The sequence below is a fragment of the Protopterus annectens genome, chromosome 3.part1, assembly GCF_019279795.1.
Source record: "Protopterus annectens isolate FY-2018-M chromosome 3.part1, PAN1.0, whole genome shotgun sequence".
NCBI classification, from domain to species: Eukaryota; Metazoa; Chordata; order Ceratodontiformes; family Protopteridae; genus Protopterus; species Protopterus annectens.
Window position 1 is genome coordinate 1865520357 of NC_056732.1, and position 16993 is coordinate 1865537349.

General features: G+C 40.5%; 1 protein-coding gene across 1 annotated transcript in view; it reads right to left on the reverse strand.

Moving 5' to 3' along the window:
- LOC122798782 (zinc finger protein 182-like) overlaps window positions 1-14904 on the reverse strand; it is a 195595-nt gene extending 180691 nt beyond the window's left edge. Inside the window, exon 1 of the mRNA XM_044067892.1 lies at window positions 14797-14904. Within this exon, the coding sequence (XP_043923827.1) occupies window positions 14797-14808 (12 nt within the window). The 5' untranslated portion in view covers window positions 14809-14904. The remainder of the gene's footprint in view (window positions 1-14796) is intronic.
- Window positions 14905-16993: the final 2089 nt, after the last annotated feature.

Here is a 16993-nt window from a genome sequence, read left to right on the forward strand (position 1 = left end):
GGTCTCTGGTCAGAAGGTGGTGGAGCCTAGGGCTGGGTACTGCAAGGCACACACGGACTCTGGTCAGAAGGTGGTGGAACTTAGGGCTGGATACTGCAGGGCACACACGGCTTCTGGTCAGAAGGTGGTGAAGCCTATGGCTGAGTACTGCAAGGCACACATGGCTTCTGGTCTGACTTGCCCTGTATATCCTAAGATCCTATGATCTCCCTTACCAGCCTCAGTAAGAAGCTGAGATCCCCCATAAAATCCTCCAAAGCTAGTTACGAAAATAAAATTGCCAAAGATTCCAAAGACAACCACAAGGCATTCTATAACTATGTCAGGAATCTAAATGGCAATACTCAAATCTGCTCTGAGCTACAACAGAATGGCATTAAATATACTGATCCCAAGGATATTGCCAATATCCTGGCAGATCGATTCAGTGCCAACTTCACCCCACTCTCACCCCCTAAATGGCCCATCTCAATACTGGAAGATTGCCAAATTCCGGTAATAACAGCCACACAAGTAAAAAATGCACTCTCCAAAGCGAAGAATATAGCATCCATGGGACCAGATGACATCCCGGGCTCTGTACTACATGAACTGCAAAATGAACTGGCACCTCACCTAAGTGTCATGTTTAATCATACCCTCACCTCAGGCTTCGTGCATACTGAGTGGCACACAGCTACAGTTATCCCACTCCACAAGGGGGGATCCACCTTGGATCCCAGGAACTACCGCCCCAACAGTCTGACGAGCCTGATCTGCAAGGCTATGGAACGCATTATCATGGAACTTATAAAGAAAGACAATGGCAACCTTAAAACATTGGACCCCACCCAGTTTGGGTTCGTTAAGGGCCGATCTTTTCTCCTGAACCTTACTGACTTATTCAAATCAGTCTCCAAAGCCGTGGACGTGGGTAAGGCAGTCTACATAGCCTATCTGGACCTCGGCAAGGCCTTCGACACCATCCCCCACTCTGGAATCATAGATAAACTTACTAAGCTGGGTATTAATTCCTACGTCACTCGATGGGTTGCCAACTGGCTTACTGACAGAACCCACACTGTAAAAGTAGCTGACTCCAAATCCAGCTCCAGACAAGTGGAGTACCTCAGGGTTCAGTCCTGGGACCTCTCTTGTTTGGCATCTACTTCTCTGAAGTACAGGCCAACACTAAGGGACTCTGGCTAACAAAGTTTGCAGATGACTGCAAACTGAGAGCCATTACTGAATCCCCAAATGATGTGGATACTCTACAAAAGGGCCTTACAGAAACAGATGCTTGGTGCCAGAGCCATGGGCTCAATGCCAAGGAATGTACAGTTATCCCCTTTGGGAAAAAATATGTACCCGTGAATTATCACATAGGTGGCAGTACACTAAACACCGAAGGTGTGATAAGAGACTTAGGGACACAGGTGAACAGTGGTCTCATCTTCAATAATCACATCGCCACAACAGTCAGGAAATCCTTTTATGTGGCACACCTCATCACTAAGGGCTTTTCAAAAAAGGAGGTCATTTACCTACTGTACTCATCCCTCATTAGACCCATTATAGAATACAACGCCCCATTTGGTATGTACCTCTCAAGACATCTGCAACAACTGGAAAGGCCACAGAAATACCTCACTAAAAGAATCACAGGCCTAAAGCAGATGCCCTATGCTGACCGCCTTAAAAAAAATCCAGATATACTCTGTCGCATATCGTCTACTCCGAGGCGATCTCTGCTTAACATACAAGATCATGTCAAACCCAGAGCTGTTGGACATGCTACACTTAAAGAAATCGAACTGAACACGTAGATAGAACAAAAGTCAGGAACAAACACAGTAGTTACAGAAACACAGGTTTTACTGAAGCTGGCCTCAACCCTTTTCAATTATATAACATATTACATTTCAATCAATTTAACAGCCGTCAAAATAAATTAAAATCACATGAAGTAACCAGCCAATAAAAGTTGGAGGAAGGAAGAAGGAATATCAAATATTAATACTACACAGGAAATATGTGAGTCCCTAAATTATATATTATAAATTATCTGGCCCTTAGTATACTATGCGTCCACAAAAGTAATTATGTTACATATTTTACTCATTTGGCGGACCTAAGCCCAGTTTCCACCAAGCAAACCACCACAATAACGCAAGTGTGTGTCAGCTCCAAATTCATTATCCATTTATCTCACATCATGTTACTGCATTCATACATCCCCGCCTACTGAGCCTGACGCATGCAGTTGAGCCAAATTAAATGTTCGTGCCATTTGTCTGTATTTGTCTTGTAGCGGAGATTTACAGCATCAATAATTAACCATGAGCTGTTTTGATAGTCCCCCAGGAAACATGCTTCAATTATGCATCAATGCAGGCGGCCTTTAGTCGTCTTCATTCCATAGTATTACATACAGCACTACAGTAGAAAATTTTTACATGTGTGACACAGGTTGTTTAAAGCTACTCATCTGAAATCTAATCCCTCATTGCAACAGCTACTTTGCTAACATAAGATAAGTCCCTCAATCCGTAATATTTCCACTATTATGTTGTTCCACAAAAATAATCGCGCACAAGATATTCTTTAAGTTTTGACTATTTCTATGTGATCATCTATTTGGGGTAATTATTACATTGCCTTATCGTGCATCAGTTTTTCTTGATTGGCAGTAATTTGGAAATTATTTCACATATTTATTAGAGTGGCTGAGGTTGTTTTGGTAATGTAACTCAGGAGAATTTCTTCTTTCATCCCCATGAATAAACTTATCCACCCATTTGCATTAATGTGGTAAAACGCATGTTTTCTCTGCCCTCTGTTGTCATTTTATCCATTTTATCAATTGCACTAGCATATCCACTTCTCAGTTTTGTTTCATGATTTATGCCGAATTAATTTATATCGTTTAATTCATGTTGTTAATGGATACCATCTTATAAACTGTGATTGCCAACCACTATTATCAACATGTATTGGATGCAACACTGGCTGACCCAGTTTATCACAAGTATGTAACGCCTTCTTAAATACCATGGTTTGTATCACTGTCCCATAAATTTTTAATGCACTTGTTCATCCAAAAATATCATTTCATCTGGTCGGTGACTCAAATTTTTCACCCAGTGAAAAATTTTGTAGTTAAGAGCCGTGCTAATATCGGAAAGAATGAAGTCTCAAGGTCTTGTCATTATTAGCATAAAACAATACATGTGGCCTGCTTGCATCTCCAAACATAACTAGATTTGCATTTGTATACTCCCAAAAAATTAAATTCACTCTCCCAATGCCCTTAACTAGAAGACCATAGTATTTAAGCCACAGAAGTACCAATACACATGAATTGTTTATAATATATACCATGGTTAATACGGGTATTATTAGTTAGACAGTATGAACTGCAAAAGCATATATTGTTACACATCTCACAACAGCAGCCCATCATATTAGTAAATCAAATCTAATTGTTGCCAGTGCATCAAGAATGCAAATAGATGATAGAAATAACCTCAGTTCCATGTGTCTAGTTACAAAAATATTTATGTCATATACATTTTATACCATATCGAGAAGATTATTACTTAAGTTCCCCACATCTCTTGATTCAAAGTTTTAATAGGTAGGTAATTTGGAAGATAGTACAATCCTGTTTATATTTAGATTTAATATCTCAGTTATATACATCTTTCAATTGAGACTAGTAGAATTTGCCTATGGTTGCTCTAAAGAAGCCGCCTTATTTTTATCTTTAGTTATGTTTTAATCGGAATGTTATAGAAAGGTGGAGTTTAAAGCCTTCACATCTATTTTAATATCAAAATTTAACTGTAAAACATCAATAGCCATAGAAATTCGAGTAATTAAATTTGTCACTTTATAATTAAGTAATTTTTTAAAAGTATCAAAGAGCAGTAAGAATATTACTTATCTTTTTCTAGTAAATAAATTATTGTAGATTATGACTAATGTTGTAAGTGCTTCTGCAAGCTTTTATATATTTAAATTCCTTTGAAGTAAAAATTATATAGAGAAATATCAGTATAAAATTTCAGAAAGATTAAATCTTTTTTATTTATTCATCAGTGTAACATAGTTATTCTTCAATTTATAAATATTGTTGAACTTGAATGGCACAACAAAAGAGGAATAAATAAACTTGAAAAAAAACTAGTTTCTATTTTGACTAAAATTTTAAATATAAATTAATCCATCAAATGAGAAGCAAACAGTTTTAAGTCTTTAAGATAAGGTGGGGCAATCTCAATAGATGTGTTTAATTATTTCTCCACCCTACCCCCTAAAATTCCACCATGACTATATTTTGTAACATTGGATGTGGAATCGCTATTTACGTTATTCCCATAGATTATGGCATAGAGGCAATTAGAAGGTTCTACTGTCTAAAATAATTTTAAAAAAACCCTGAAGTGGAAAATATGCTTTGCTTTCTTCTTCATTTGGTACTAACTAATAATATTTTTTATTGCAATTCATATCATAAATTACTTGGAGTAGCCATGGGTTTAATCTTTCTATTTCCAATAGCGAATCTATCTAGTACTTTTCCATTGAAGGAATTTAAAGATTCAGATGATTGTTTCTTCGTATGGATGGCACGATATAAAAACTTTCATTTTTTCACTTACATACATTAATAACAAAAATTGGCCAATTTTAATGGCAATGCCTGAATTCAGCTCAATAGTGGGCTCAAACCCAGCTTTTTTCTATAATACTATGAAATTAGTCTACCTCGCACCTGCATGCAATGCCAGCTTTTTATGTAGGAAAGACAATGGATTGAAATGTATAATGTTATATGCTGATGAAGGGTTGAGAGCCCACTACTGTGTTCCTACACTTAAAGACATCCCAATCCGTCAGAGCCACCTTGCTAGACAGGGGCCCAGGGAAGTAAATAGTGTGGGAAGAAATAGCCAGGGAATTGTTATGGCTAGGCTTGTATAGGCCCTAGGGCCGATAGCCTAGTACCAACCTATGATCCTATTTGGCTACATATTACTGATATGCAATCCTGGAAATTATTAGTTACTTTTCAGGTGCTGAGCCATGTTAACTCTAAAGGACTTCAGAGGGATTAGATTACTGAGGATCTCAAGGACACTGTAACGAAGTACGTTATCAATGAGAGGACAATAGTCTATGACCATACAGTCTAGGCTCTTCTGCATAACACAGACTGCTCTGTCATGCTCCAGTTTCTTTCTGAATCCTAGTTATTTATCTATCTATGGCTGGGAAACAACAAGAACTGTGACCGAAAGACATATATGGCAAAATGATCACTTACAGCATGTTTAGTAGACCACAGGTGTACGAGTTTCTGCTGTAAGAGGTAAGGTCCCAACCAGGGACATTTTCTGAACTTGCCCTCTTTTTTAAGCAGACTGTAGCAAAGGTAAACCTGGTTGTCCCATATACAGAGGACAATGGAACTTCTTCCAGGATCTATGATTTGGTATTTAAGCTGGGGGCCTTCCTGTTCTAGAAGAACATTTAAACTGCTTTATGCTGAACTACCAGTGTTCTCACAATAAAAAAAGTGCCATGTTTAATCATAACCTCAGCTCACGCTTTGTGCCCACTGGATGGTGCACAGCTACAGTTATCCCACTCCACAAGGGGGGATCCACTTTGGATCCCGGGAACTACCGTCCCATCAGTCTGACGAGCCTGATCTGCAAGGGCATGGAATGCATTATCATGGAACTTATAAACAAAGACCTCAGGGTTCAGTCCTGGGACCGCTCTTGTTTGGCATCTACTTCTCTGAAGTACAGGCCAACACTAAGGGATGATGTCCAAGGTCAGCTTCCGTTGATTTCTCCTGTCCACATGGTGAATCTGGGCATACTGGGGATATGCAGCAATTGCCTCATGTACACAGACAACCCTCTCCTCCTACCACCCAACACTACAACCTGTGAGAGATGCACTTACATAGCCAAACTGGAAGCAAAGCTCTCGCCACCCAAGATTGTGCTAGACAGTCAAGAGGAGAAGGTTAACACCCACACTACACCTCAATAAGGGCCAAGGGTACTAGCTGCTAGATCAAGGGCCTAGGGAACTAACCAAAGGGGTGGTGAATACCGCACAATGTGGCTGGACTAATATATGCCTTCGGGCAGATAGCCCAGTACCTACCTATGAACCTAAGCAACACACAGCCCTTCTAAACTCACACCACCAAGACCCACACATAGAAACACTAAATCCACATATACGGAAGCCCTTAACTGTAACCTGCCCAAGCAACAAGGACCTCCGAAGCTGAAACGCAAACAAACACCAGTCACAACCAAAGTATCACATAGCTCACAACACCAGTGTGCCACCCAGCAACAGCACTTAAGGCAAGACAACGTACCTAACACTTTAGTCATAGATGACTCTATCATCAGGCACATTGATGTCCCACTCACCAGGCTGAACAAGGAGAAAATTGCAGTGAGTTGCCTGTAGGGTGCCAGGATCCGTCACATAACTCATGCACTCAAGTCACTCCACAACAAGTACAAATATGACTATGTCATTGTCCATGTTGGAGTGAATGACTTGAGACGTACCTCCATGGACTACATGAAAAGAGACATGGAAGAGTTCTCGGATCATGTGGCCCAGGCAGGTATGACCCTAGCTCTGATTAGCATCTTGCCTTCGCCCAGAATGATACCACAATACAAGGACAAAATGATTGACTTCAACAAATTGGCTAAGCTTATGGTGTCATTCAAAGGGGATCCAGTATCTGTCTGCCTGGGACGACATGATCGATAGACCACGATGCTTTGCCTGAGATTGTCTGCACCTGTCGCCCCTGGGATTCAGGTTACTGGCTAAGGCTCTTGCCACCCCTGTAGTGCCTTTTTTAGGCAAAGTTCAAAGGACAAAACCACCACCGTAACAGGTACATGCATGCAAAATCTGAAGGTAATGCTACTCAATGCTAGAAGTCTAAACCTCAAAATGCACTCTCTCAAGGCACTCCTAAAAATGGAGAACATCAATATCTGTGCAGTAACTAAGACCTGGTTCAAGGCTCCAGAGAAAACCCCTGCCATACCAGGCTACAACTCTTACCACACTTTTTGGCCACCAAACCAGGATCGAAACACTAAAGGTGGAGGAGTGTCCATATTCACCAAGGATATTCCCACCACCAGGTTAGTTGCCCAACACAATGTGTCTGAAATTCTCCAGATGCAACTAACACTAGGTAAGACTGCAATCCAAATTGTAGCTTGCTATAGATCCCCCATCATGCCCAAAGATTCTCACAACACCTTTCTAAACATACTGGAAAATATTAAGATACAACCAAACACCCTAATACTGGACGATTTCAACTACCCTGCCATGAACTGGGAAAACTACTCATGTACCAACACCTTTGCCCAACGGTTCTTGGAATTCAAAAATTCCAGTGCCCTGGATCAACTAAGCCATAGTCCCACCAGGGGCTCCAATATCCTAGACCTGGTCATTACCATCACTGGAAATCGATGCTCCACAGCTATGGTCACCCCCTCGTTGGTCAGGTCAGACCATAAGCTAATCACACATAACATCCACATCCCACTCCCACCCCCCAGTAAGGAAACCTCCATATAAAACTTCTCCAAATCCATCTTCATGCTACTCAAGTCAGAAGTGACAAACTTCATGACACCCATGCAGACGGGAACTGAAAGTTCGACTGCTGAATCCTACACTAAGGCATTGTACGAGCACATCCACTCATACATGAATCGTGCCATCCCAAAAAGAACCAAGATGCTCTCATCCAAAGAAAGGAAGCCAATCTGGTGGTCCCCTGTCATAAACGAACTTTACAACAAAAGGAAAAAACTGTTGCAGAAAAGAGGAAAATCCACGGATGCAAAAAACTCCCTTACCAGCCTCAGTAAGAAGCTGAGATCCCCAATAAAATCCTCCAAAGCTAGTTACGAAAATAAAATTGCAAAAGATTCCAAAGACAACCACAAGGTATTCTATAGTTATGTCAAGAATCTAAATGGCAATGCTCTGAGCTACAACAGAATGGCATTAAATATACTGATCCCAAGGATATTGCCAATAACCTGTCAGATTGATTCAGTGCCAACTTCATCCCCCTCTCACCCCCTAAATGGCTCATCTCAATACCATAGGATTGCCAAATTCCAGTAATAACGGCCACACAAGTAAACAACGCACTCTCCAAATCTAAGAATACAGCATCCATGGGACCAGATGACATTCCGGGCTGTGTACTACATGAACTACAAAATGAACTGGCACCTCACCTAAGTGTCATGTTTAATCATACCCTCACCTCAGGCTTCTTGCCCATTGAGTGGCGTACAGCTACAGTTATCCCACTCCACAAGGGGGGATCCACCTTGGATCCTGGGAACTACTGCCCCATCAGTCTGATGAGACTGATCTGCAAGGCCATGGAACGTCTTATCATGGAACTTATAAACAAAGACTTTGGCAACCTTAAAACACTGGACCCCACCCAGTTTGGGTTCGTGAAGAGCCGATCTTGTCTCCTGAACCTGATTGACTTCTTTGAATCAATCACCAGAGCCGTGGACAAGGGTAAGGCAGTCCACACAGCCTATCTGGACCTCGCCAAGGCCTTTGACACTATCCCCCTTCTCTGGAATCATAGATAAACTTACTAAGCTGGGCATTAACCCCTCACATCATTTGATGAGTTGCCAACTGGCATACTGACAGAAGCCACACTGTAAAAGTAGCTGACTACAAATCCAGCTCCAGACAAGTGACAAGTGGAGTACCTCAGGGTTCAGTCCTGGGACCTCTCTTGATTGGCATCTACTTCTCGGAAGTACAGGCCAACACTAAGGGAATCTGGCTAACAAAGTTTGCAGATGACTGCAAACTGGGAGCCATTAATGAATCCCCAAATGATGTGGATACTCTACAAAAGGGCCTTACAGAAACAGATGCTTGGTGCCAGAGCCATGGGCTCAAGCTCAATGCCAAGAAATGTAAAGTTATCCCCTTTGGGAAAAAACATGTACCCATGAATTACCACATAGGTGGCAGTACACTAAACACTGAAAGTGTGATAAGAGACTTAGGGACACAGATGGAAGTGGTCTCATCTTCAATAACCACATTGCCACAACAGTCAGGAAATAACACTGAAAGTGTGATAAGAGACTTAGGGACACAGATGGACAGTGGTCTCATCTTCAATAACCACATCGCCACAACAGTCAGGAAATTCTTCTATGTGGCACACCTCATCACTAAGGGCTTTTCATCCAGAAAAAAGGTGGTCATTGTCCTACTGTACTCATCCCTCATTACACCCATTATAGAATACAACGCCCCATTTAGTATGTACCTCTCAAGACATCTGCAACAACTGGAAAGGCCGCAGAAATACCTCACTAAAAGAATCACAGGCCTAAAGCAGATGCCCTATGCTAACCGCCTTAAAAAACTCCAGCTATACTCTGTCACATATCATCTACTCCGAGGCGATCTCTGCTTAACATACAAGGCTATGTCAAACCCAGAGCTGTTATGCTACTACATAATAAATCACTCTGTGAATCCCCAAATGATGTGAATATTCTAAAAAGGGCCTTACAAAAACAGATGCTTACCCAAGCCATGAGCCTCAAGCTTAATGCCAAGAATTGGGAAAAAACATGTACCCATGAATTACCATATGTGTTGCAGTACTCACTTCTTTTTCGGGTTCGTTCCAGTTAGATCATCTGTTTCCATTTCTTCCTGTCCTCTGCATCTTGCTCTGTCACACCAACCACCTGCATGTCCTCTCACCACTTCCATAAACCCTTACCTTATCTTAGGCTCTCCTCTGTTACCTGGTGGTAGTTTCATCCTATTTTATTTTTTTTATATACTCAGCATCCCTCCTCAGTACATGTCCAAACCAACGTAATCTTACCCTCTCTGTCTTTGTCTCAAAACCTCTAACCCTGGCTGACCCTCTCTATTCCTATTCCTCCTTGTCCCTCGTCACACACACATTGCAAATTAAAATCTTCTTAACTGCCACATCATCCAGCTCCAACCCATATAAAACATAGCTGGTCTCTCTACCCCTCTTGTAGACCTTCCTCACTCTCTCTACTGGTACTCATCTCACACAAATCACTCCTGACATGACACTCCATCCTGCCTGTTCTTCACCTCTCACCTCTCTTCACCATTACTCCACACTATTGGATCCCAAGTATTTAAACTCATCCACCTTTCCCTGCTACAATCCTGCTCTCTCACCATTCCCTCTATCCTCCCCTTCTCTCTACACATCATATATACACTACCCTGTTCCTCTTTCTTATTCCTGTCCTCCTCTCTAGAGCATATTATCTCTCACTCTCCATCTCCTGTGTTCCCTACAGGTCACTCTCACCACAATGTCATCTGTCATCAGCAAACATCATAGCCCACAAACATCCTGATCTCATCAAACTGTCCATCACATCACATCTGCAACAAGGTCCATCACTCTCTGAAATAAGAGAATCCCACCTAAAACTCCACTGCCATTTCACCTAAACACCTCCATGCTTCCACAGGTATGTCATCTGACCCAACATCTTTCCTTTCTTCATCCTCTTCCTTCATAGCTATCCCACCTTGCTCCACCTTGCTAATCACTGCGCTTCATGATTCACTATCCACACATCATCCAACTCTCGCTCTCTCTTTCTCTACCCCTCAATCAGTACTTCATCTCCTCTTCATCTCCCCTCACTTGTGAGTATGTTGTGATCCTGTTTTCCTCATTATCCTTTATCACCTTTACCTGCTGCACATCTTTTCCTAGCTCGTCCCTCTGTCTAGCCAATTGGCACACCAAAGACCGCAAGTGTGATGAGAGACTTAAGGTGGACAGTGGAGTCACAGGCGACAACCATCGCCACAATAGTCAGGAAATCCTTCTATGTATCACACCTGGCACATCAAGGGTTTTCTTATCCAGAAAAGGATCATTGTCCCACTGTACTCATCCCTCATCATCAGAATTATATAAAATACCCATTTCTGCCCAGATCAAATGTACCTCACAAGACTGACACCTGCAGAGCGGCCGCTTGAGAACCCTCAATAAAAAGGCCTAAGCCTAACTAAATGCTCCTATGCTAAAAAACTAAAAACTCACTAGCAGATCCCATCTATATCATAGCCTAAGTCTCTGCTTAACATACCAGGCCATGCCCATGTCAAACCCTGAGCTGTTGGACATGCTCCACTTGAAGAAATCCCAACCTCAGAGCCACATGCTCCAGGGATCTAAACCTTGTCATCACAAAAACAAACAAATGCTTGGGAGGAGGGGTTCTGACTCAGAGACTCCCCACTACTGGAATAGACTGCCCGTACATGTCTATCAACCTATGAACCTAAAATGGGGGTAAAAAGTCAAGTAAATCAATTCACAGCCCATTTACAGAGTGGCAGACAGGGGCTACATGCTTTTATTACTGCACCACTGATGTCAATATTTCAACTGGCCTTTAGGGTTAAATTGTAAATAGGCACTGCTGCCTTATATAGTCAAACAAAAACCTTATACTCAAATACTACAGATCAGAGTCAAAATCACTGGGTCCCTAGGATTTCACACATCTCAGAATAAGCCTAGTGCATTTCAATTGTACCTTGTTCTCTATCCTACTCATATGAAAATCTATAAGGGCTATCGATCTAATTACAGGACATTTGTGCCTTGTTCTGTATATCCTACTCATATGTTAAAAAAACTTATCCATCTGTACAACAACATATAAACTACTGCACAACACGTGATAACCGTGTGTCTCAAAACCCAGTCCTTTATATTAATGGCTAATGTATATGCCTATTCTCCACTGTTACAGACTTCATTCTCTCTGTATATATATATATATATATATATATATATATATATATATATATATATATTATATACATATACACACACACACACACACACACACACACACACACACACACACACACACACACACACACACACACACACACCATCTGCTAAGTACATTAACATCTCCATATAAGCAGGTAATCTTGGGGGATCTCTGAAGCATCACAGATAAAGTAATTTAAGGTTACCTATCAACATTAAGTACAGTCTCACCCAATGGTCTTGTATTATCCATGTTGAAACTTTAAAAATTACATAAAAGTTCTCCATTTCCCCGTGTGATGACCTCCATTTCCCCATGTGATGACCACCATTTTTATACGTTCTGCCCTCAGTTATGTAGTTTATACCACAGTCTTCACAAACAAAGCAAGAAAGTTAAAAATGCAGAAACATGGTATGCACATATAAGCAAATAAAAACAAAACAGTACTATTTGTGAGATTGGGTCTCACTTAAATGTAGTTTGTTAGACATAAGTATAAATGCACAGGTCTAGAAATGCAGCCATGTTAAAGCAGGCCTATATCTTCATTTTCTTACATGCAGGTTTAAGTTCTGTTTCAGTAGAAAGGAATGTTTCAGTGAAAGATACAGGTGAGCTCAGAGTAATAATCTTCAATCTAAAATATTGATAAAAAAAAGAATGTGCAGTGCACCAAGTACAAACAGACCTTGTTTAGATGGTACGAGGCTTGGGAACCAGGGTTAAAAAGGCATGTAGGAAACGTACAGGGTTTCGGTATTATTATGAGATTTTGATAGATAGAAGTCAGTTCAGTTTGGAGAAGACAGAAGGCAGTCACTGCAGTTCAGTTCAGTTTGCAACTGATATTCAGGAGATTAAATACAGAAGTCCGGTACTGATAAGCAGGAAGTTAGTAAAGTAAGTTAGTCCCTGTATAGAAATCAATTCAAATATCCAGGTATCGAGAGCATAATTCAGTCTATTTCAGTTTGTCAGTATTTTTACTTGAGACAATAATATTTGATTCGGATATCGCTGACATCTACCTCCAAACGTATGCTGCTGCTACTACATAATAAATCACTTTTATCAGACCTACAGTGTGTACAGACTTTTATTCTGAAAGGTACAAGAAGGTGGGCCACATAAAGGAGAAACTGAGATATTCAGAACTTGTTCAGCACAGTTCTGGGCAATTAAAAGATAAATACATTCCTTCCAGTCATTTCCAGTATCCTACAGTTCTTCCATTCTAATACAGTTTCACCTGATGGTCTTGAAGTGTTTATGTTGTAACTCTTTGCCCTTGGCTATGTAGTCTATATCACAGTCTTCACAAACAAGGCAAGAAAGCCAAAAATGCAGAAACATGATTTGCAAATATAAGCAAATTAAGAAAAAGTACTAATGATTATACATAAGTAAGCCTGATAACTGAACACACATATCAACAAAACTAGGTTTTCTTCATAGGTTCATAGGTTCATACTAGGCTATCTGCCCGAGGGCATTTACAAGCCTAGTCTATTTAGCTATAGTTTAGCCCCCTTTAGTATGGAGATACCTATACCCATTATTTTGCTGTGCAGTGACACTGAGGTAATCCTGAGGTATATGGGGGATATATTCCATTCTCATCCATTGGTCAAGATTTCTCTGGTTTGTGGTATGTGTATTTGGGTGTGTGATGGTGCCATTAACCAAAACTCTGATGTGCACTCTGTAAGTGAAGAACTTGGGCTTGACCTGTTATAGTCCCGGTGTTTTAGAATGTATTTAATCCAGTGGTGCACAACCTTTTTATGGGGAGGTCCAATACACGAATTCTTAATACATCTGTGGGCCACCTCAAAACATAGCAAGTCATTACCAGTTAACAATAGGTACATGTGACTGGCATTTTTACTTAAGACAGCAGTCATAAAATTGCCTGTTTTCTACATCAACTTTGCGTTTAACTTTACTCTGGCTTGCAGCCATGACTTATTACAAACTCATGCAGAAAGTTACTACTGTTTACAGACTACAAGTACAAATAACAAAGAATAGTTACTTCTGTAGCTAAAATTAGAGGTGTTCACAACTGCAGTCAATTAGGTAAGTAAACACATGCTGGAAAGTTTGTGTGACTGGAGTAAGGCATAGCATTTTTTCACTTTTTTAAAAAACTTTGGTTACACTCTGGGGGCCGGATGGTGTTGCGTCAAAGGTCGGATTTGGCCCCAGGGCCAGACGGTGTACACCACTGATTTAATCAGACATTTTATTGTACCAAAAATACATATATTTATAAATACAATATTAGTGAAGAAAAAACAAACAGCTTCTGCTACAAGGGAAACAACACACTTCATTATTATTATTATGTTTATGCCACATTGCTGCTTTGAAGTAAACGATCATTCAGAGAAAATAAGTATCCACAGAAGCTTGAAGTGCATGACACATCCGCTTCCACCAAATCTCTCAGTGTACTGTGCAATAATTTCCTCCACATTTAAAATCCTACTTCTTTCCCCACCAGCACAAACTGCTAGCTCAAAAACACATTAACATGCTGCCCTTTACATTTCAGGTCCGGAAGAATAATCACAGGTTGCCATTAATGAGTGTTGTTACATAAAATCCCAAGCTGCATGAAAATCTTGTGTTTACCAAAACTGAGTTCAGATTTGTGACTTTATGCTATTTTTCTGAGAACAAAATTGAAAATTAATGTTCCTGAACAAATTTCTTCTGCTGCTTTCTGTAGAAAGTCTTTATTATAGCTTTATCTCAACCCAGAAGCACAGACTACACCATTCACAATCACACGGCCTGCTGCCTCAGATCTGAACAACAAAGGTTAGCTACTACAGAAAGATTTTCTAACTGGCTCAAATCTTACCTCCAGCTTCATGGTGAATCACACTGTTCAGGAAATCAAGAAACTGCTGATTGTAAGGTTTATCAGATGAGTGATAATCACAAAAAAATTGAGTAATTCTGTGCTCAAGAGCCAAAGTTGTCACAACTTTTTACAAGCTAATATTTCCTGTGTGTCTGCAAAATGTGTCCCTCCACAGAGCTTCCATTCATTAGCTAATGTGGCGAAGAGATAACATAAGGAGGAGTTTGTATAAATATTTAATGAGATAGGCTGGCACATCCAGCTTTAACCTCCCACTGCAGGGATACCTTTACTGTTATGAATCTGATTTTGTGAGCAGAGCAGGTTCTGCATACCTCATGCATAACTCAACTGTAAATATTTTCACAGTCTCCAGATGTTCGCCACAACTTTCTTGTTTGTTCCTCACAAATTTTTTGAAAGTCACTAAAAAATGACAGACATTTGAGTTTTGGACTTTATATCCTTCAGAAAAATTCATAATAATGTAAAACCTGTTGTTCTAGCAACTTTCTAATTTTAAAGCAGCAATATTTAAAATCTGCCCCTATTTTGGGGCATTTTTTCCCAATATTTTTGGCTTTGTCCAGATTTCTGATACTGAGAGGTTGAGAGGTACGTTCACATTTTCCTTCTTTCTGCTTCCATGTGTGTTATTTCTACAGACAACATGTGGTACCGTGATCGATCCTCAGTATATCAAACTATAACACTCACAACAGAAGAAGCCACTAAACTTCTGAGTTCAGTATTAAAAATGCAGACAAATGTATAACCCTGAACTTTGTTATTACGACGTACATATCTCTCAATGAATCAGGGACAAATTTCAACAGAATATGCAGAAGTCCTTACCAGAAGCTACCTAAACATCAAGGACCTCCCAAACACAAGCGCCCTTCAGATAATTCATCAACTGCAGAACACAGTACACATAATATATCACACACACGTGAGTCACCAGTCATCTGATAGTAAGCAGGTTATCATCATCCTCAGCTCAACTTCTGCACCTACCAAACCGGCATCACATAAACTACATATGCAGGGGACCTTACCAGAAGTTTACCTAAACATGAAGGACCTCCCAAACACAAGCACTCTTCACATAATACATTATCTGCGGAACATAGTACACATAATATATCACACACTAGTGTGCCACCAGTCATCTGATGCTATGCAGGTTATCTGCATGCTCGCCTCACCTTCTGCCACTAGCAAACCAACATTGCATAAACGTACAAATGCAGAGATGCTTACCAGAAGCTCAATTAACATTGGGGACCTCCCAAACACAAGCACTCCTCACTTAATACATCATATGCAGAACATAGAACAGATAATGTCAGACACTAGTGTATCACTAGTCATCTGATACTAAGCAGGTTATCAGCACGCACACCTCACATTCTGCACCTACCAAACCAGCATCACATAAACTACATATGCAGGGGTCCTTGCCAGAAGCTTACGTAAACATTACGGACCGCCCAAACACAAGCCCTCTTCACTTAATACAGCATCTGCAGAACATAGTACACATACTATATCTCACAGCAGTGGGTCACCTGTCATCTGATACCAAGCAGGTTATCTGCATGCTCACCTCACCTTCTGCACCTACCAAACCAACATCAAATAAATTACATATGCAGTGGTCCTTGCCAGAAGCTTACCTAAACATCAGCGACCTCCCAAATACAAGCACCCTTCACATAACACATCATCTGCAAAACATAGTACACATACTATATCACACACCAGTGGGTCACCAGTCATGTGATACTAAACAGGCTTTCAGCATGCTCACCTCACCTTCTGCACCTACCAAACCAGCATCACATAAACTACATATGCAGAGGACCTTACAAGAAGCTTATCTAAACATAAGAGACCTCCAAAAAACAAGCACTCTTCACATAATACATCATCTGCAGAACATAGTATACATAATATATCACACACCAGTGTGTGCCCAGTCCTCTAATACTAAGCAGGATATCAGCATACTGACCTAACCTTCTGCACCTACTAAACCAGGATCACATAGATTAGATATGCAGAGGTCCTTACAAGAAGCTTACTTAAACATTAGGGACCCCCCCCAAACACAAGCACTCTTCACATAATATATCATCAGCAAAACATAGTACACATACCATATCACACACTAGTGTGTTGTCAGTCATCT